The sequence below is a fragment of the Callithrix jacchus genome, chromosome 15 (genome assembly GCF_049354715.1).
Source record: "Callithrix jacchus isolate 240 chromosome 15, calJac240_pri, whole genome shotgun sequence".
NCBI lineage: Eukaryota > Metazoa > Chordata > Mammalia > Primates > Cebidae > Callithrix > Callithrix jacchus.
In genome coordinates, this window is record NC_133516.1 from 99980806 (window position 1) to 100002499 (window position 21694).

Below are 21694 nucleotides of genomic sequence, written 5' to 3' on the forward strand. Positions count from 1 at the left end.
ACAAGAGTGCAGTCAGTGTCCAACTAATCTTTTTTGGAATGTTTTTCTCAGAGATGGGGTTTTTCTCTGATGTCCAGGCTTGTCTTAAACTCCTGGACTCAGGTGATCTTCCCACCTTAATCCCCCAAAGCACTGAAATTACAGGCCTGCACTGTGTAATTTGCCACGTGACATAGCCCAATAACAAAGAAGAAACCCCACGGGTCCAGCATCTACTCCTATGGGTGGATTGATGGCTGGAAACCCCAGGAGGAGCCAAAAGAGCAGCCATGGCACTTGCATGTCCTGGTACTCTCAGGGTGCCCTGAGGTGGCCAGGACAGAGGTGGGGGTGGCTTACGGCTGGGGGAGGGAAGGGGACAGGGATGGGGTGGGTTCTGAGTTGGGGAGGGCCATGGGAGGGAAGGGGAGAGAGGAGAAGGGGGGATGTTGGGAACCCGGAGGAGGGTATCTGGGAAAGGATCCGGTTCAAACTAAGTCTTCAAGGGCAAGTGGGAGGTTCAGCTACAAGTCAGGGAAGCAACAGGACATGTGGGGCAAAAAAGCGGGAGGCTCAGGAGCAATTAGACGGAGACCAGGGCTGTGGTTTCCACTACACTCTCTCCTGTCTGGGCGCTGCCTAAGCAACCCTCATGCTTTATACTCCCTCTCCAGCAATACCTGGCCCCGGAACGTGGTACCTCACAGTGGACATTCCACAGAGCAGCTGCCTCCTCCAATGCCCCTACCCCATCTCAGCCCCCCATCCGCCTCCCAAAGCTCTCTGGAACCTTCACACACCTGATTTCTGGTCTTCCCCACCAGCTCCCTGTCCCTGCTTCTGGGCGGCTTCTTCCTTCCTGAGCTCCCAGGGTTTCTCATGGTCAGTCTTAGCTGCAAATCATAAGAAACAAATGATGGCAGGATGGCAGGAAGAAACTCACACACAAGCAGAGTGGGAGCTCCACAGCCCCCTCTCGGCCATTCATATTCTACGCAACAAAACATCAGAAGGATGCGGAAAGTCCCAATAGTAAACCATCTCCATCACATCCAGGGAGCCACCGTCCATCATCCTGTATCTTGGGAACGAATGTTGGAGCTACCCTGGTTTTAAGCATTCATGGCACATTTACAAAAATTAACCCGATTTATTTTGTTCATCAAGCAAATCTCAACATATTTCAGACAAATCCAATCACACAGCAGGTTTCTGATCACAGAATTGTGCTAGAAGTCAATGATTAAAAGCTAACCAAAAATTATTATATGCTTGGAAATTCAAGGTGCCCTTTTAAGATATCAACAGAAGAAAGAATAGAAAGTGAAACAAGACTGCGTTTATACTCAGTGAGAGGATCATAACATGGCAAGCAAATGCCTCCCACTGGGCACGGAATTCCACTGTGTGGCACAAGGTTGTGTGGTCTCAAATCACCCCTAACACACCTAGACATGTTAACATCTGAAACAGGGTGATGGTGTCACTTACCTATGTTATCTTACTGCCTGTGAGGGTGGACTTTTAATTCTGAACCCTAATGAGGGGAGAAAACCAAGTTGACTCTCATGGTTGAGCTCCCAGGGATGTCCAAGGAATCTGTGCATTTCAAGAGACAAAGTTCATCAGCCTCTCTCCTGGGGGATTTGGCCACAATACCCAGAGGGTTGGGCAGCATCATGAGTGATGGCTAGGGAGTGCCAAGCTGGTGAACAGGACCCAGGGGTCTGGTGACCAGGTCAGACCCCCACTGTCCATTATCTTTCCTGGACCCACCCTCAGCTAACCTTCCCAAAGGCCTGCTTCTGCTAATCACACAGTGTGCTCAAACGTACTCAGGCCTCTCACAGCTGAAAACCACTGCTGTAAATCTTACAGTTTACTATGCTATAAAGTTATTGTAAACTGCAAATATTCTATTCATGCTACAAATGGAAAGCCAATGCCTTTACCATAAACAGAAAAACAGCCCTGAGACACAAGGAAAACAAAAACAAAACAGGGATGACACAACTATGGCACTCAATTCTATTCATCTGCTGTCACCTGCATAAAGAGCCCAGATTTGGGTTGTCTTGGTTGTAAAAGGAGAGACCATGTAAGTGGGTGTTGAAGTCAGATTAGCCCAAAAGTGAATGGCAGAGAGTACCCTCATGTCCTTGGAGGGTTGCTGGGGTCGCCTTGATTACAGCCCAAGCAAAGACAGGGCAAGGAAGAAGATGTGAGCAGAGTGTGGGGCCTCCAGCTGGGGAGGTGATTTATGCAGGCCACGAAAGTCTCCTCAAAGCCAGGGTCAACCTCCCTTGCAAGCAGGTCCCTCATGGAGGCAGGGTCAGGCACCCTAGATTTGAGACCAGCTGTGCTGCTGACCAGTGATGCGGTCTTTCTTTCCTGGCTGCTTCCCTTCCACACAATGTGAGCGTCAATGGCTGTGTCAAAGACTGTCTGAGGACAGGAGGAAGCAACCTGCTGAGCACCTGCATACCGAGTGTCATCACCTCCCAAGGACATCTTTCCTTCCAGAGCTGGCACCTTGGAAGGTCCTTGGCCACTAAAGGTAGCGATGATCATAACAGTAGCAAACCATCATTTACGGCTGTTGAGGCAGGGCCGGGGAGTAGGGCTCCTAGGTCTTTGATAAGAATGAGGGTCTGTGGACTCATGGGGACAGCTGAGTGAGTCCTGTAGGTCTCCTGAGTCCCCAGGGGCCAGGTCTGTCTTCAGTGGCATTGGGCCTAGGCTGGGATGCTGGGCAGCCACTGGAGTATCAGCAGGACAAACAGGCACAGAGGCAGCGAATCCATTGGAGGTGGCAGATGTAGAATCATCTGTCCACCAAGCAGAGTCACTAAGCCTAGCTGACCACTGCCCACCACAGACGATGCCCTGTCCTTTGCCTCACACTTTGACAGGGCAGCGGCTGGCACCTGGGGCCTCACAGAGCAGCACTCTAGGACCTCTGAGTCCTGGTCATTGAATGGGAACTTGAGTCACCCAAGGCCATTGGAACAAGGAGGAAGAATCAGGCCCCACAATGTTTTCAGACAGTGTTTAGCACAGGAAAGTGCACAGACACAGGGGAACTGTTGGTGTGGGAGCCACTATTTTATGACCCCCAGCCCTAATCTGGACACTCTCACCTGTGCAAGCTGAAAGAAACAGGAGACTTGCAGGAAAGATAGTGCCTGGATTTAACTTAAAGACACTAAAATGCTGAACGTTCACTCCTGATATCCTTCCAAATCAACTGTCTCGATGCTCCCATCTTCACCACTATCATATGCGTAACTGAGGCAGTCAGAGATTTCCTGACTCAGTGCCACTCACTGATTCTGAGTGATCACATCTGAGCAAACTGCTTTTTCTGAGGTTTACCCTGCTTATGCTGCTGCTGATTTTGTGCAGCTCTGGGACAAACTCCACCTGGTAGAGGATAAAGCAAATCTGAGGTGACTCAGTCCTGCTGTCATTTCCCATCACTTCCCCACTCTCCTCCTCCGCCCCTCCACAGTCTCCCGCACAGGCTGACACCATACGGTGACCTTATTGGAATCCACCGAGTATTTCAGGTTCTCCTCCGGGCCCCTTGAAGGTGGAGGTCATTATGGGATTCGCTTTGACTCAGGCAATGTGAGTGGAAGTGAAATGTGTCACCTCGAGGCAAAAGAGATGGGAGCCATTGAGACTGGCCACTCTTTCCTTCATCTCTTAGAGCTGCTGACATGTCCCCTATGGAGGCTGCTCCTTTATTCTGGTGGCAGATGAGGGGATGTGGAGCACAGGGCCCAGGGGCGCCATGGAGGACGTGTAGCATGAGCAGACAAAGAGCCTTCAGTGCTGTAAATTTCCATTGCTTTGGGCTGTTTATTACCTACAGTGATACCTGGTCCATCCTAGCAGGCATGCACCATCTATTCCACGCTCTGTGAAGCAGACTAGCCTATTGCCAGAATGTGAACTGGTTGTCAGGCACACGTAGGCTTCAGTTCCAGCTCTGCCTCTTATTAACTGCAACCTCGGGCATTTAACGTTCAGTCTCTGAGCCTCAGTTCCAACTCTCTAAAATGGGTCGACTATATGATCTCAGGTAGTGGAGAGAATTAAATGAAATAAAAATGTCTGTAGAGCATTGAGTTCAGGGCCTGGCATACACACTGAGTACTCAACCTTACCCATGTAGCTTCAGAATGCATGTTGATTGGCAATACCCAGACAACGCAGCGAGAAGTATTACAAAAAGAGAAATGTAAACTTATTTGCATATGTATCCTTTCAATCTTTATTTGTAAACAGATAGGATAAAACTATGGGCCAGGCACAGTGGCTCACGCCTGCAATCCCAGCACTTTGGGAGGCCTGGTGGGCAGCTCACCAGGTCAGGAGTTCAAGATCAGTCTGGCCAATATGGTGAAATCCTGTCTCTACTAAAAAATACAAAAGTTAGCCAGGTGTGGTGGTGTGCACCTGTAATGTCAGGTACTCAGGAGGCTAAGGCAGGAGAATCACTTGAACCCAGGGAGACAAAGGTGGCATCGAGCTGAGATCACAACAGTGCACTTCAGCCTGAGTTACAAAGTGAGACTGTCTCAAAAAATAATAAACCGTGTGTATTCTTTCATAGCCAGTGTGTTCTCTTAAATAGTATGTCATTAAAATATTTTTAGCTCAAAAACACAAGATCGTTTTTGAGATTATCATTTTAAATGACAAGATAATGCTCAGTTTAATGAGTAATTTAATTATTACTATTGGGCTTTTGTAGATTGCAAAGAGCATTCAAAACAAATGAAGTAGAATAAAAAATATGTAATACATGTTGTAAATACGACTTTGTTAAGTCTTTTTTCAGAAATATAGAACATATATACATAACATAGAATTTATTATGAGTTGGGTCAAAAAATAGTTTAGAAGCTGCTGATTTGTTTCCTTTTCAGATTTTGCAGGATAATTTTTTTTGACAGTCTCTCTCTGTGCCCAGGTTGGAGTGCAGTGGCACAATCTCAGCTGATTGCAACCTCCACCTCCTGGGTCCAAGCAATTTTCCTGTCCCTGCATCCTGGCTAGCTGGGACTACAGGCATGCTCCCCCATGCCTGGCTAATTTTTGTATTTTTAGCAGAGACGAGGTTTCACCATACTGGTCAGGCTGGTCTTGAACTCCTAACCTCAGGTGATCCAACCACCTCTGCCTCCCAACATGCTGGGATTACAGGCATGAGCCACCACACCCAGCCTAAATTTTGCAGGATAATAAGTAACCTTTAGGCCAAGCACAGTGGCTCATCCCTGTAATCCCAGACCTTTGGAGGATGAGGCAAGAGGATTATTTGAGGTCAGGAGTTCAATACCAGCGTGGCTAACATGGTGAAACCCTGTCTCTACTAAAAACACAAAAACTAGCCAGGCGTGGTGTCACATGCTTATATTTCCAGCTACTCAGGAGGCTGAGACAGGAGAATTACTTGGACTCAGGAGGCAGAGGTTACAGTGAGCCAAAATCCCATTATTGCATTCCAGCCTGGGCAAGAGAGCAAGACTCTGTCTCAAATAAATAAATAAATAAATAACCTTTTTAAGTATTATTGGACACTTGTCTGGTTGTTTTTCTTTAAGTTAACATGACAGCAGTGATTCTTTTTGAGTTTCTGACACAAGGTAGCAGTTTTTATCCTAATAAGTCAACTCCTCTGCCCCATCCCTAAGACACTGGTATGGAAGGAAAAAGGAGGAAAAAGCCAGTAGTGTGACTGCCTATGCTTCCCCCAGCGTGGCCCCCTGTGAGACGAGCAGCCGAGGCCACGAAGTGCTCAGGGGCCCCATCTGTCTGCACTCACTCACCTTCCTCAGGTCCTCGCATGGGGGATGGCACTGACTTTACATGCTGCTGCTGCAGCTCCTTGGTGAGCTGGCCCTGGTCATGGGACAGGAACTGTGGGGTCAGGACAATAGAGGGCTTCACCACCTGCAGAATGGGAACAGAAGCTCATGGTGAGTGCCAACATATTAGACAATTTTTAAAAAAATATTTGTTGAATGAGTGTAAAAACAAGGTGATGCTTGAGTCTCTAGTGGTCAAGAGCATGGGGGCCTCAGGAAAGGTCAGAACCAAGTTCAAATTCCTGTACTTTGGATTTCTACTTCATGCCCTGCAAAATCACTTTACCCCTCTTTACCTCAGTTTCCTTTTGTGCGAAATGGGAACAATAAATTTCATTCCTCATTCAGTTTCTGTCAAGGATTCATGAGATAAAACCTGGAAAACATCCAAGTCATTTAAATGTATCATCACTTCTGTCATAACTAGTGGGATCAATTCCACTATTATTGTACATATGGTTCTGTGCCTGAAACCTACAAAAAAAAGAAAGAAAATCTTTTCTCTAAAAAGTGTGATCTGTCATTTTTATATTATTAATAATTACCATATTTAATCACACAAGGTCTTGTAAATGGCAGGTGCTCAGTAAACACTTGGGGGATCGAGGCATGTGGGCTCGGCAGCCACACTGTTTAGGTCCTGTTCAGCCTCCACCACTTATTAGCTGAGTGATCTGGGCAAGATAATTCACCTCTTTATGTCTCTGTTTCCTTCACTATAAAATACACATAATAAGAATCCCTAGCTCCTTAGGTTGTTGCCAAGAATGAATAATTTGGCACATGGTAGGGGCTTTTTAAACATCAGCTGTGATGATCTCCTTCCAAATCTTCCTTTTCAGAACCACAGATGAGGCCATAGTGCCACCTGGTGACCCTAGAGTGTAAGTACACATGATCGCCAATATGCTCTGTCTCCTCCACAGGTCCCAGACTGGCTAGTTACCACCTGGAGGTTTCTGCTGCATCTGCCTTCTCAGGGCTCAGGTAAAGACTTCTGTATTTTTCTCCTCGCATTCCTGCAGATGGATTCATGTTGCCCAACACAGCTGGGTGATCCACAGAGCAGTGACCGCCTATAATAGCCCTGTGAGGTAGCTGGAGAATGTTCCTTCCTTCTCAAGCTCTGGGCAGATGCCAGGGCTGGGGTGATCCATGCCCTCGAGTTTCTTGCTTTGGAGGATTGCATTTTCTGTTGGCAAGAAAGGCAAAGGTCACAGCAAGCCAGAGACCTGGGATCTCTCTGTGCCGTGGGCCCAAACAATAGAGACTATGCTAAAGGCCCAAAGCTCTCGGGTGCTCCCTAGGGCTTCCCGCCTCGGGGCCTGTGCTGAGGGAGGATGAACACTATGTCCTCCTAGAGCTTTGAGAGCTTGTAGCAGGCAGCCTCCCCAGCACGAAATCTCCTGGAAACCTCAAACTGTCTAAAACATTCGTGCACATTTTGCATTCTATTTCCCATATGTCAGCATGTTTTAGAAAAAAACTTTCCTAAATATGCAAGAGAAATGGGTATTGTAGGACAACGTGGCTTTTTAAAACATGTTATTTAGGCTGGGGATAGTGGAACATGCCTGTAATCCCAGCACTTTGGGAGGGTGAGATGGATGTATCACCTGAGTTTGGGAGTTCAAGACCAGCCTGACCAAAAAGGAGAAACCCCATGTCTACTAAAAATACAAAATTAGCCAGGAGTGGTGGAGCATCCCTGTAATCCCAGCTACTTGGGAGGCTAAGACAGGATAATTGCTTAAACCTGGAAGGTGGAGGTTGTGGTGAGCCAAGATTGCACCATTGCACTCCAACCTGAGAAACGAGAGCAAAACTGTCTTAAAATATATATATAGTTATTTAAAAATCTTCCTCACCCCCTTTCTGAACTCCAAGAATGCCGAATACTTGTTCAACAAATATTGTTAAATGCCTACTATGGGCCAGCTGCAGTGGCTCACATTTGTAATCCCAACACTTTGGGAGGCCAAGGCAGGTGAATCACCTGAGGCAAGAGTTTGAGACCAGCCTGGCCAACATGTGAAACCAGATTACTACTAAAAGTACAAATATAAGCCGGGAGTGGTAGTGCACACCTGTCATCCCAGCTCCTAGGGAGGCTGAGGCAGGAGCCACTGCACTGCAGCCTGGACAACAGAGTGAGTCTCCATCTCTAAATAAATTAATTAATCAATAAAATAAATAAATAAATAAATGCCTACTATACGCCAGCCATGATTCATGGTCTTGGGCTATAGCAGAGAACAAACCGACAGGGTTCCTCTCTCCTGTAACTTACATTCTTATACGATAATGATAAAGGGTAACATTAATGAAGCTGTTACTACGTGTTCGTTATGGTACAAAGTCATTCCCACACATTATTTCACTTAAACCCGTCAACAAGCTTACAAAGGACATAGTTATTTTTTCTGATCCCACCAGGGCTGCTCCATTGGTGTTACCACCCTCCTGTTAGGATGAGAATCTGAAAATCAATCATACTTTTATGGTTCTTCCAAGGAGAGAAATTATGACACCCTACGTCATGGAACCACTATATGCTAACTGAGGTAAGCGTTCCCATTTGGAGTAGAAGCATATCCAGATGTGTTGAGTGTTTCATACTGGACCCATGACTATTTCTCCCAGTGGTTTGGGATCCTGGGTCGTGATTCCCTAGAGGGGCTATGCATTCAGGGATTGACCTTGGAGACCTCAGAAAGCTACAGGAAGAGTCACCAACTGCCTTTGATACCTGCCACCTTCTCTTTAGTTTGCCCTCTTCAAGGACAAAGACTCCTGAGCTTTCCTATTTTATAACATGATGCACAGGTGAATACAACTCAGGGGACTCTTTTTTGACATCATTCGAGAGTCTGGTTCCAGACTCTTGGGAAAAAAACACTTAAATCCCACGTAAGGGGGACTGGACCTAACGGTCCATTAAGTACAATGAGACGGCTTGACTCCAAGAGTGAGCCTCAAGCACTGAGCTCTGCTAAAAGGATCTACGGTCAGGTGGTACCTACCTGTCACTCAGAGGCCTACACCTTACACCTTGAAAATTCCTCATATTACAGCAAATGTCTCCTTGCGCTGGTGACATAGAGATTCTGGCATACTGGGAAGGAGCTGAGGCATTGCATAGGAATTCCCACATGGCACAGCCTCATAGTAGGATAAAGGGGAATTACATGCCAGGCTCCTTTAGTGGAGGATGTGGTGAGAAAACTGACCACTTGTAAAAAGTGTGTAAGTGAACCATGCCTTTTTTTCTCTGATGCTTGACACGTTGAGGCCTTGCTGACCCTGACCCTGGAAGGACTGCCTCTGCCAAGGTTAGCTAATTCGTAGAGGTAGCAAACAACTCACCTTCCCTTCCTTTTATACGCAAAACAACCAATCCAGAGCCATCACCTCACCCACCTCCTTCATTGGGGATTCACTCTCTAGGCCACTCTCTACCTGTGGTAGTCACCACAGGGCCAGGTGTCAGACAACTAGGGCCAGCCCCTACATCCCAGAGCCCGATGACATTATTCAAGCTAGCCAATCCTAAACCTTCTTACCCTATCTCATGTGTTCTTTCTTATGGAAATCAAAATAAAAGCTCTTGCCATGTTTTCCCCTTTCTCCCTCCGCCTTCTGACCCAGCCCAGTGCTTCTCCATGTGGTTCCCCACAGCCTGCCATGACTCCTGCTCTTAGAATCTGTGAGTCTAATCATCATTTCCATAGCAGTCATTTCCTGATCTGTCGGCCTCGCCACACCTACGTAATCATGGAACCTTCATTTTAAAGTAGTGATTGGTGATCAGAGAAGTGAGGACTAGATCATCCAGGTTGCTCTCAAGCCAAGACAAGGTGTGTGTGCCTTGACGTTTAGGGAATGCTATAGATGACCATGCACAGAGCGTGTGTACATTACTTCTCTGTACCTCTAGTGTTGAGACCAGTTTGGAACACTGTGGCCCAATGTTTGCTGAAGAATGAGATGATGGCGGTGAGGGTGGAATGCTAATTTCATTTCTTCTGGTTCTCTCTAAGGCCTCCCCTTCCAGCAGGAATTGGAATACTTGGCGTGGATGCAACGTCTCATAAATACACAAGACTCAGGTCAGGGGCCACTGGCACCAAGGACACAACACAGAGAGATGCCACAGGCAGAGATATTTAAGTTGAAAAGTTATGGTTTGGGGCCGGGCGTGGTGGCTCACACATGTTAACACCAGCACTTTGGGAGGCTGAGGTGGGCGGATAACCTCAGGTCAGGAGTTTGAGACCAGACTGGCCAACATGGTGAAACTCTGTCTCTACTAAAAATACAAAAAAAGTAGCGAACATGGTGGTGCATGCCTGTAATCCCAGCTACTCAAGAGGCAGAGGTTGGAGAATCTCTTGAACCTGAGACGCAGATAACACAGTGAGCCAGGAAGGTGCCATCGTACTCCAGCCTGGGTGGCTGAGACTCCATCCCCCCCCCAAAAAAAATAAAAAAGAGTTATGGTTTGGATGAGTGGGGGTAGAGGTTTCCTGGCTGTCATTACAGTTTTGTTGCCTTCATGGCCTCCAGACTGAGCTCGCAGCCCCCTTGTCTTAGCTGAGGCGGCAGCAGTGGGCAGTGGTTGACTCCAGGGGACTACAATGGCCTTGGCTCGTGGCATATCCCATGACTCACAGGCATATCCACAGGAACTTCTGCTGATGATGTGCCCTGCAGGACATGGACAGTGGGGGAGGGGGCAAGAGCATCAGAGATCTTAAGAGAAGACCTCCTGCCATTTTCTTTTGTCCTATAAAGTACTCTCGCTTCTGATGGGGTTGAAACAGTGTGGGATCAGATTGGGAAAGAGAGATGGAAGAGAGGGGAGATCAGAAAAAATTGGGATGTGGGAGATTTAGGAAGAAGGGAGAAAGTGAGAATAAACCTCAGATCCCTAAGTAGCCCCATGGGATGAAAAGATGGAAACTTACCGGTATTGGGGTTGTGACTCGATCCAGCAACATTACAATCCTGAGTTTGGGGTCAGCCTGCTGGTACAGTGAGGGGTTGGCAGCCGGAGCCCAGCACATGGGAATGAGCATAGCGTAGGCAAGCTCCTTTTAACTTCATACAGTGACTGACCTGAGGGGCAGGAGGACACATTGCTTTCATTAGTGATGTTGGTTCAGGAGAGATCTTTCCAGCAGCCTGAAGGATTGCATTCTGTGGAAAGAGAGAAGGAGCAAACCCAGGGGCTTTCACTGGCCAATCCCATATCATCCTTCTGCTCATGCAAATAAGTCACCGTGTCCAGGGTCAAGTCACATCAATAGTCGAGTGTTGTTAATCAAATTACGTAGATTTTCTAAGCCTCAGTTTCCTCTTCTGTGAAATGCAAAATATAACAACTCTTATCTCATAGGATTGTAGTAAGGAATTGATGACTTAATAATGGACTATCTAAAGGTACCTAACCCATAGTAAATACTCAAGCATGCTAGGCATAGTCTTTACCAATTTCATTGCCATTGGTTCTAAGAGTCCAGCGAGTTGAGGATGTATTTTCCAGCAGGAGGTTGGAATCTGGGGACAGGTTAGGAAATGGCTTGTGGTCTTGTAACAGGACTGAGAATCAGGGATATAACTTCCACCCTCATCCCGTTATCAATGATCCAGTTTGCTGAGAGCAACCCTTATCTTTTTGTTCACAGCTAACTAAATGGAGCACTGGGCAACTCCTGCAGGCATAGCTGGAGAAGGAGCATGAGAAGGAGGAGGTGGAAAGAGGTCTTCATTTTGTGAAAAGGGAGCATCCTGCGTTGAAGGGAAAATGAAGAGAAGATGGAAAGCAGCTCCTGGGTTCATAGGGGAGGGGAGGAAAAGCAGCAGGGAAGGTAGAAGCAGGTATGTAGGAAGCAGGGAAGCGGCGGCTGATGTGCTTGGGAGGCCTGGGTGTCCCTCCAGCACTCCTACGAAGCAGAGATGTGAGGAGTAGCCTTGCTCAGGTTCACCCGCCAGACTGAGGAAGGAGCTGCTGAGGAGGCGAGGGCAGGGACTTTTTACATCTGTCAGTGTGTCAGGTGGGGCATTCCTTCTCCTCCACCTACACACACTCTGGCAGTACTAGGAACTAAGGTAGCCTGGGAGGGTCAAAATTCTAGAATGAGCCTGAGACAATCTCCAGTTTGTGTCCTGAGTGGTCCCAGCTGCTGTTGCTCTGGTTCTCTGCCTGGGGGATTCCTCCTGCTTTTCTCTTTCTCCTCTTGTTTCTTCTTGGCAGCCCCATAGCTTGGCAGCTTCTTTGCCAGGAATCAGCAAACTAGATGATATATCTCATTATAGGCCTTTCGTTCATTCCTTCACTGGGAAAAGGTACAAAAGGGATGATCTAATGCCCTTATTGTCATCTGCTCAGATAACATGACATTGCCCTCAACTAATTCTCTCCAAAGAACAGTTACAAAAAAATTCCAGCTGAGGGAGACAGAGAATAGAATGGAGGCTCCATGAAGGGACTAATCTTTTCCTATATTTGCAACCCAGTGCCTTTGGGTATAGAACTTAACAAATATTTGTTAAATGAGTGAATATTTTTTATTTAGCTAAGAAGAAAAATAGTTTAAGTGATTTCAGAGTTTGTTTAGTGGTAGAATAAAATAATGTGATTATGGGCCCAGGTTCTTTTTCCTTTTTCTACTTCGCCATGCCTACAGTTTTGGGTCAAAAGTCACAGGATGGTTGAACTAACACCATGGACACAAGACAGCTGCCATAGCTCCAGACATCACATCCTTACACCATCAGCCCAGGCAAGAAAGGACATGGACAATTTAGAGTTTGTGTTTTTAATTCAAGAAGTGCATTCTCAAAAGGCCCAAGCAGAACTCTCCCATATATTCTTGGCCTGATGTGGGTCACCTACTACCCCATGCAATTCCACTCCAGGCAAAGGTGGCTAGAAAAAGAAATATTTGGCCAAGAGAAAAAAGAGTTCTATTATTGGTGTAATCAATATTTTCTCCTCCAGGACTGGACACATCAATACCCTGAATGACATCAAGATTCTGTTCACACAGAGAAAGGGGAAATGGACCACGAAGTGGGCAGCTAATCCTGTGCTACAGAGCTTCAAAATCCAACTTCTGCTTCTGCTCTTGCTAACCTCTCTGATCTCCATCTTCACTCTGGCTTTTCTTTCGCAGAGGGCTGATGAATAGCTATTTTTCCGACTGACACCTCAAGAATGGAACCCAGAGATCTCTGTTAAAACCTTTGTTCCTCCATGACCAGGGCTGAGGAAGAGGAAGAGGAAGCAAAGGAGGGAGCTGACTCAGACTCAGAGCTGGACCCAGCAGCAGGCACGCTGTTCATGACAGCTCCTCCATGGGCCAGGCTCTGTGCTATGCACTGGGGAGGCAAGGATGTGCAAGTCAGGCAGTCTTCCCTTTCGTGGACGACACGTTTCAGTGCCAGAGATGCTTAATACATTCATAAATAGACTACGAAGTCAAGACTGAGAAGCATCATGCAATAAAAAAAACAGGGCAGCCGGGCGCAGTGGCTCACGCCTGTAATCCCAGCACTTTGGGAGGCCGAGGCGGGTGGATCATGAGGTCAAGAGATTGACACCATCCTGGTCAACATGGTGAAACCCCGTCTCTACTAAAAATACAAAAAATTAGCTGGGCCTGGTGGCATGTGCCTGTAATCCCTGCTACTCAGGAGGCTGAGGCGGGAGAATTGCCTGAACCCAGGAGGCGGAGGTTGCGATGAGCCGAGATCGCGCCACTGCACTCCAGTCTGGGTAATGAGACCAAGAGATAGAGGTGATGGGAAGGCTTCTCTGAAACAATATTGAGCACTGACCTTAAGGTGGGAGGGGGGCTGTGACAGAGAATACCAAGAATGCAGATACGGCCAGGGTGAGCAAGCATCAGAAACAAAGCCAGAGATACAGTCACTGACCAGGGATGCAGGATTTACTTGGCCTTGGGATTTTATATTTTCATGTAATGGAAGTCGCTAGAGACACTTGAACAGGAAGGTGACATTATCTGCTTTCTATTCTGAAAGACTCACTGCAGCTGCTATAAATAGGAGTATAGCTATTATCATCATAATTAACAGTACATATTTGAACAGAACAGTTAAAACTCATTTTTATAAGTAATTAATAAGCCCAAACAATATTTCAGAACAATATTTTTTTAACTGAGAAAGATAGAGCTTCCCCTCCCACCCAAGTAGTTTACATATTCATGGGCAAATAACTTTATTTCACTAGAGCAAGATAAAGTCTAGAACCAATTATATTCCTAGTATTTCTTTTGGTAGTTGTCAGCTTTGACATGTCTACTTCTCACAATTAAGTAGACAGAAAAGGAAAATGTTTATTGCAGTAATGCCATTTAATTTGTCTGAATTCCTTTTGAATTACTTGTCCACAATCTCACATACCAATTTGTTATTGAAAATTATTTGGGATCCATCAGTTGACAACTGAATTATATCCTCCTTCAGTCCTGTAAAGACCAAACCACGGAAGCCTCCTGTGCCGTGAAAGGACTTGTTACCTTACCACTGGATCATTCACACACTCAACACGGATGCCCATATTTTTAATCATTTCTCGTTTGGCATTCTGCAGATTTTTATACCCTGGGATGATAAGATTCAGTGACAGGTGAGGGCCAAGGTTTCCTTTCGTTATGTGGGAGAAAGGCATTGGTGAAAGAAGTCACCTTGATCACTTGATCAAAGCCACTGGAATTCAGTAGAGCACATACGCACACTGAACATCTAGAAACGGATTCCTTTAAAACGACTCCTGCTTGCCTATCCCTTGAAAAGTCTTCTCACACAGAGCTCTGCAACGGTGTGTTGTTTTATTTCTCTTTACCCCATGCCAAGCACTGTGCCCGACGTGGCCATCTTTTTGTTCAACGGTGAGGGAAGTGGGGGTTTGGAGTGTCAGCTTGTTTTTCCCATTTTTCCCACATCTTTCCTGGCTTCCCATCCCACTTCCCAAACTGAGATGTCACCAATGGAACACTGACAACATTTTTCTGGCTAGGGAAGTCCCAAACTGGGGATAATAACAGCGAAGTCACAAACACAGAGAGGTACAAAATTTATTTTTATTACCCAAGAATCAGGACTGGAACAAATGAAGAGGGATGTTTAAGTTCGATTTCCTGGCTGGGATCCTGGTTTCATTATGGTCATGGTCACAAAACTGAGTTCTCAGCCTCCTCCCTTTCAAGCCAGGTGGCAGCAGCGGGCAGTGGTCCAGTCCACCACACTGCACTGGCAGTGGCAGGTGGTTTCCAACTGAACATCCCACGAACCACAGCCATAGCCACAAGCACAGCCTGTGACAGTCATCCCTGCATGGGTACATGAAATGCAGACATCAGAACTCTTGGGAGGGCTACCCATAGCCATCTTTCAACTCTGTGCAGTCCAGGGGTAGAGCTAGGTTTCGTGGGGCCTCAGGCTCATTTAACTTTGAGAGCTCGTCTCAAGAAAAGAAATACAGAAATCACTGAAACAAATATTTGGGACCATGGAAGAGACCCATGCATGTGAAAGACTTGGAACTTGGGAGTTTGCATTTTCTTTATGATAAATTCACCTCTGTGTTGGCCCCTGCCCGTCAAAACAGGGGAATAGATTGGAAAGAGAGGTGAAGGATGTAACCCTGATGGAATAATGAAGAAAGGGCTGGGAAATGGGGACATGAAGGGAAAGGGCGGAAGGAAAAGGCAGAAGCCCAAGATGCCTCAGTACCATCCTTCAGGGAAACAAGAATAGGCAAGGGGTCTCTGGGAACCAAGAGTTATGACTTAGCCCCAGGGTGATACAGACCTGAGATGGGGGAAGGTGCAGGTGCAGGGACTTGGACAAGGGAGGACACAGGGCATCTTACTCACCATTCTCCCTCAGGGAGTTACTCACCAGCAGGGCAGGAGGACAGCCTGCCTCGGCTGTTGACACTAATACACGAGAGCTTCTTGGTTATGGGAGAGGAACTGAACTCTGAGTAGGAAAGAAGAAGGGGTACAGCCCATGATCTATCTTCCCCATCATGCACTTCCAAGTCATCTTCTACCTCAGAGGTGACACTGTGTCCAGAATGAAGCTACTCATCAGCTTTTAAGGTTTAGAGTCTTCATTTTTAAAGGAGAAGTAATAGTTGTCTTTACCTCATATAATGGTTGTGGGAATTAGATGAACTAATCTACTTAAAGCTTGGATTATACCTGGTACTTAATGAGTGTTCCTAAATTACAGCTGCCACTCTCCTCTACCTCTTCCTCCTCATCAGGAAAGCCTCCGCTTTTAGCCAAGAATTCAAATAGGGGCAGGGTAGTGTAGAAGCCCTCATCAGGGATTGGGTTTTGTTGGGCTTTTGGGATGGGATAGAGATATGTCAGGGTTTAAAAATAGAAGAAATGAGCAACGGTCAGCCTCCCACTTCCCCTACCTGAGAGTTACCTAGACTGCCGAGAACGTCCTTGATCTTCTTATCCATAACGGAGTCTAAGGAACACTGCGTACTCCCTGGGGACATCAGCTGGAGAATGGGGATGAGGATGAGAAGGAGGCAGGAGGAAGGCCCCATTCTGTACAGAGTCAGCGTCCCGGGGCTGGGAGCAAAGGTGGAAAGTGGGTCAGACCTCTGAGCTCCTGGGTGGTGGTGAAGGAAAGAAGTCAATGAGGTTAGTTTCCTGCGAGTGAAGACAGAAGAACAGCACCGTCCGTACTGGATCTCTTTAGGCAGTCTGGAGAAGCCGGTAGAGTTGCTGAAGAGCAGACTTACTTACCGAAACGTTCAGAAAAGGTCTGCAAGGACTAGCCAGGCAACGGTGTCTTAATACGCCTGGATTAACCTGGGCACCTTTAATATACAAGCACACACGCATGTGTAAACACACTCCCAGCGCATTTTCAAAGACCTGTGCCAGCTAGGGTGACAGGTGACTGTGATAAACTTTGGGGTGTTCATGAGAAGCAACAGCTCCCTTTGCTCTGGATCTCTACCAAGGGAGTCCTCCTGCCTTACTATTCTCCTTCTCTTTCTTCTTGGAAGCTGATAAGGCTTGCACCTGGGCCTTCCGTGGCCTGCCCTTATTATAGGGTTCTTGTTTGATTCTTCATCAGGAAGAGGTTACTTTGCAGCTAACAAACAGATTAATCCACCCATCGTCTATGCCAAACCCAAGTGTGTGCTCCTTCTTATCTCTGTTGGCTGAGGGAGGGCCCTACTTGTCACCTGTTCAGATACCATTTTGTCCCTGGCTCACCTCATTTGCAGGCAAGTCACAGAAAAACTGGTTAGTCCTGGGTTTAAAATAAGGAAGTTCAGTATTTACTTAACCAGAAGCATAGTTTATTATCTGAGTTCTTCTTGGGGCTCAAAGAGTCCCCCCTTTTTCCCCACCATTCTCAGCTAATCTATCTTATCTCCTCATAGTCACAAGGTAGAAGGTGCCACATCCTCAGCTCGGACCCTGAGCAGGAAGGAAGGAGGGGGCAAGGCCGTTCTCTTTTGGAGCTTTACCTTTTTATTTTGAGAACAGGATCTTGAGATCCTGGTAATTGAGAACAGCTGAGCCTTTTGAGAACCACCCACTGAGAACTGTGAGCTCAAGAAGGTTTTTCCCTTACATTCCACTATTTGGTTCTGGGTGACACAACCTCCCTTTCTATCAGCTATGGCTGGAAAAGAGAGCTAGGCATCACAATTCCTTATCCAAGACCTGGGCCCCAGGTGTGTTTCAGAACTCAAAATGTTTCAGATAATGGAAGGTACAAATTCCATATATTATGTTATAAAACCAAGGAGGCTGGGGGCAGCAATCTGCAGTCTAATGCATTAAGTCTGCTGCAAAACGTATGAATATTTATGAGGGATAAATAAAGACCATAAAGAGCCTCACACCAGGCCATGCCAAGTTTTTCTGCCAGATGAGTTAGCCTCAAATTTAGGACAGAAAATTTTCATTTTTAGAGCCTTTTATATTTTAGAATAGCGAATAAGGGATTGAGGACTTTGAGGATTCACATGTGGCCAAGCGGAGCGCGGATGCCATGACTCCTCATCTAGGATGGGGCATGTGGCCACCATGAATAAATAATATTTAAAGAAGAGCCTGTACCTGTGGTCCCAGCTGCTCAGGAGGCTGAGGCAGGAGGATCGCTTGTGCTTCGAGGTTGCAGTGAGCTGAGACTGTTCCACTGCACTCCAGCCTGGGTGACAAAGCACGACCTTGCCTCAAAAACTAAAGTAAATTAAATTAAATGGCAGTTGGATGATTATTCCTGGAGGCAGTCAGAACTGAAACAGCTGGGCTTTCCCTCTGTGCCCAGCCTTTCCACCCGCTTTCCTGGAGATGCCCTCTGATGAACAGCTACACCTCTCTCTCAGCAACTTTGAGAAATGGGGCCTAGAGATGCCAGCAAAATGGCAGGGATGCTTCAATTACCAGGTAGGAGCTGAAGAGAGGAAAAATGAGACTGAAGAATAAGAAAGAGCAAACCGGCCGGGCGCGGTGGCTCAAGCCTGTAATCCCAGCACTTTGGGAGGCCGAGGCGGGTGGATCACGAGGTCAAGAGATCAGACCATCCTGGTCAACATGGTGAAACCCCGTCTCTACTAAAGATACAAAAAATTAGCTGGGCATGGTGGCGCGTGCCTGTAATCCCAGCTACTCGGGAGGCTGAGGCAGGAGAATTGCCTGAACCCAGGAGGCAGAGGTTGCGGTGAGCCAAGATCGCACCATTGCACTCCAGCCTGGGTAACAAGAGCAAAACTCCGTCTCAAAAAAAAAAAAAAAAAAAAAAAGAAAGAAAGAAAGAGCAAACACTTGGGTTTGGGATAGATGATGGGTTGATTAACTTGTTTGTTAATTCAATGAATATTTGTAGAGCTTCTCTTTACCAGCTCTAGCTCTGGTGGCTCAGTAGCAGACAATATAGACAAGTTCTTTGCCCTTCTGATACTACATTCTAATGGGGGAGATAAATACAGTCAATTAACGTGTGTGTGTGTGTGTGTGTGTGTGTGTGTGGTAATATGTCAGATATTGAGAAATGCTCTAAAGAAAAAGAAAAATAAATCAAGACAAGGTAACAGAGTGTGCCACCGTGCCATTGCCCATAATGCACTGTGTTCAGGAAAGGTGCCTCAGAAGAGGTAACAGTGACCTCAAGAAGTAAGTGGGCGAGTCCTAGGAAAATCCGGGCCAAATGTTCTAGTCTCTGGAACAAGTGTAAAGAGCCCACAGCGAGAGATGTTGGTATGTTGAAGGAATAACAACAATGGCAATATGGCCTGAATGAAGTATGGGGGTAAGGCCAGGGAAGAGGTCAGAGATCTGACCAGGGCCAGATTATAGAGCGAGTAAGCCAATGTAAGGGCTTCGGGTTTTATTATAAATTTGTCAGCACATTATTGTAGTGTTTTGTGCAGGGCAGTTCCATAAAATGATTTATTTTTTTTTTAATGTTTCTTTTTTCTTTTTTTTTTTTTTTCCAGAGACAGGGTCTAGTTCTGTCACCAAGCTGGGGCACAGTGGTGTGATCATGGCACTGCAGCCTCGAATTCCTAGGCTCAAGTGATCCTTGTGCCTAAGCCTTCCAAGCAGCTGAGACAATAATAGTGCACCATCATATCCAGTTTTTCAAAAAAAATCTGCAGAGACAAGGCCTTGCTGTGTTGCCTAGGCTCGTCTTCAGCGCCTGACCTCAAGCAATCCCCCGTCTCACTTCTCAAAGTGATGGGATTACAGATGTGACCCGCTGTGCCTGGCCCTGATTCATGTTTTATAAAGCCTACTGTGGCCACTGTGGAAGAGACACTGTGGAGGGAAAACGGGTAAGAGGTAAGCAGAGAAAGCAGGCAGCAGGCATCTACAGGGTACTAGGTCTCAGAGAATAATCAAGGAAGGAGTGAGAACAGAACCTCCAGAAGATTTGCTGATCCTTGCATCCACAGGGTGTGAAAGAAACAGAGAGGTAAAGATCTAGACACCTTATTGCAGAGTGCTGCTGTTTACTGAAATGGGGTTCCCTCGGAGAAAAGTGAATATGGTGGGAACATAAAGTCATATTCGATCATAGTCAATTTAATGTGCCTGTTAGAAATGTAGGGGAAGCTGTGGCATACAGAGTTAGGTATACTAATCTGGGGTTCAGGGAAACAGTAAGAGTTGGGGATATAAATTTGCTAGTAAACAGTACACAGGTGGACCTACGTCCAGAGAGACTCTAATAGGAAAAAAGCAATCTATTTGTCTTTAGGGAAGAACGTAAAGAAAACAGAAGACTGGGCACTGGATGAGCAGAAACATAGATTTAGAAATAGGAAATAAATTGCATTGACTAATCAGTGTGTTGGGAATAGCAAGGAAAGAGAAGAGGACAGGCACACTCGAGTGCTCCTGGGTTAAAATGACCGAACAGCAGGGAGCGTGGCCCATCTCTGGGAACACCTGCAGCCAGGGGCATGCTGAGCACACTTGGCACACACAGGGGATCACTTTTTAATATTCCTGTCCTTTATAGAACAAAGTCATTTTCAGTAGTAATTATGTAATGATTAGTCATAGAGCTAATCATTATTTTTTAGTCTTTCTCTGGTTTTAAAACAAAAAAATTAACTATCAGAGAGGATACATTTTAACTTTAAAGATATCATTTAGATTTAATATATTTTACATATGAACTAAAATTTGCACTTACTAAACAAAAATATCATACCTCACAGTTTGCACTGTTTCAATATGAATGTTAAACACAATTAAAATTGTTTTAATTGTCATTGTTTCTTTAGAATCTGCTGTTTAAATGCAGGAGTTAACGTAATAGCACAGGGACTGGAGACGAACCATTAGAAGCAAACTTGGGTATTGAACTGTTATGATCTTACTTTAGAAACGAAGGTGTGGGCAAGGCACTTACGCCTGTAATCCCAGCACTTTGGGAGGCCAAGGTGGGTGGATCACGAGGTCAGGAGGTCGAGACCACCCTGGCTTACACAGTGAAACCGCATCTCTACTAAAAAAAAAAAAATATATATATATATATATATATACACACACACACACACAAAAAAAAAAAAAATAATAATAATACAATTAGCTAGGTGTGGTGGCACACACTTGTAGTCCCAGCCACTTGGGAGGCTGAGGCAGGAGAATCACTTGAACCTGGGAGGAGGAGGTTGCAGTGAGCTGAGATCATGCCACTGCCCTCCAGCCTGGGCAATAGAACGAGGCTTCGTCTCAAAAAAAAAAAAAAAAAGAAAGAAAGAAAGAAATGAAGGTATGTAGCTGAGACCAAGTATGTTGGGGCCAACTGTATAGCTGGAAGTTCTCTGAATTCACTTTCATGTAGAACACAATGTTTACTAAAATATGAGTAAAAACTGTGCTAATTTGAAGTTTCCATATGTTATTAAAACTCAACAGTAATCACAGCAATTGTTTGGAATTTCAATTCACAGTGTTTTGGGGAAAAATATTTAACCATTGGTATTATTTAGAAGTGCCATGCATGGTGATAATGAAAAGCAGATTAACTTTTATTGGCTTTACTATGGCTTTTGAATTCTCTTCGGAGAATGCGCCCTACTTCTAGCCGGCGTCCCTGCCCTTGGTAGTCGCTGCTGATGGTGTCAGGACATTGCCTGGGATTAGTCACTCTATCATAGAGCTTCGACCTCAGCATTCCTGGGAAGGGTTCAGAAAATCCTACAAAGAGAGATGAAAGAAAGGTGGGTGGATCACGAGGTCAGGAGGTCGAGACCACCCTGGCTTGCACAGTGAAACCGCATCTCTACTAAAAAAAAAAAATAT

General features: G+C 46.0%; 1 protein-coding gene across 1 annotated transcript; it reads right to left on the reverse strand.

Annotated features, from left to right (window-relative positions):
- Positions 1 to 14952: 14952 nt before the first annotated feature.
- On the reverse strand, positions 14953 to 16714 carry RETNLB (resistin like beta). Its single transcript, XM_017964694.4, has 4 exons — positions 16661 to 16714; positions 16332 to 16523; positions 15792 to 15872; positions 14953 to 15220 (listed from the first exon to the last, which is right to left on the reverse strand). The coding sequence occupies exons 2-4, from the start codon at positions 16456 to 16458 to the stop codon at positions 15093 to 15095; spliced, it is 336 nt and encodes a 111-aa protein (XP_017820183.3). The 5' UTR covers positions 16459 to 16523; positions 16661 to 16714; the 3' UTR covers positions 14953 to 15092.
- Positions 16715 to 21694: the final 4980 nt, after the last annotated feature.

Coding starts and splice junctions, on each gene's coding strand:
- RETNLB (XM_017964694.4), bottom strand. CDS start 16,458: ATGGGGCCTTCCTCCTGCCTCCTTCTCATCCTCATCCCCATTCTCCAG. Junction 15,873..16,331: donor GGACGTTCTCGGCAGTCTAG/GTAACTCTCAGG, acceptor TTTCCTACTCAG/AGTTCAGTTCCTCTCCCATA. Junction 15,221..15,791: donor GCTGTCCTCCTGCCCTGCTG/GTGAGTAACTCC, acceptor GTACCCATGCAG/GGATGACTGTCACAGGCTGT.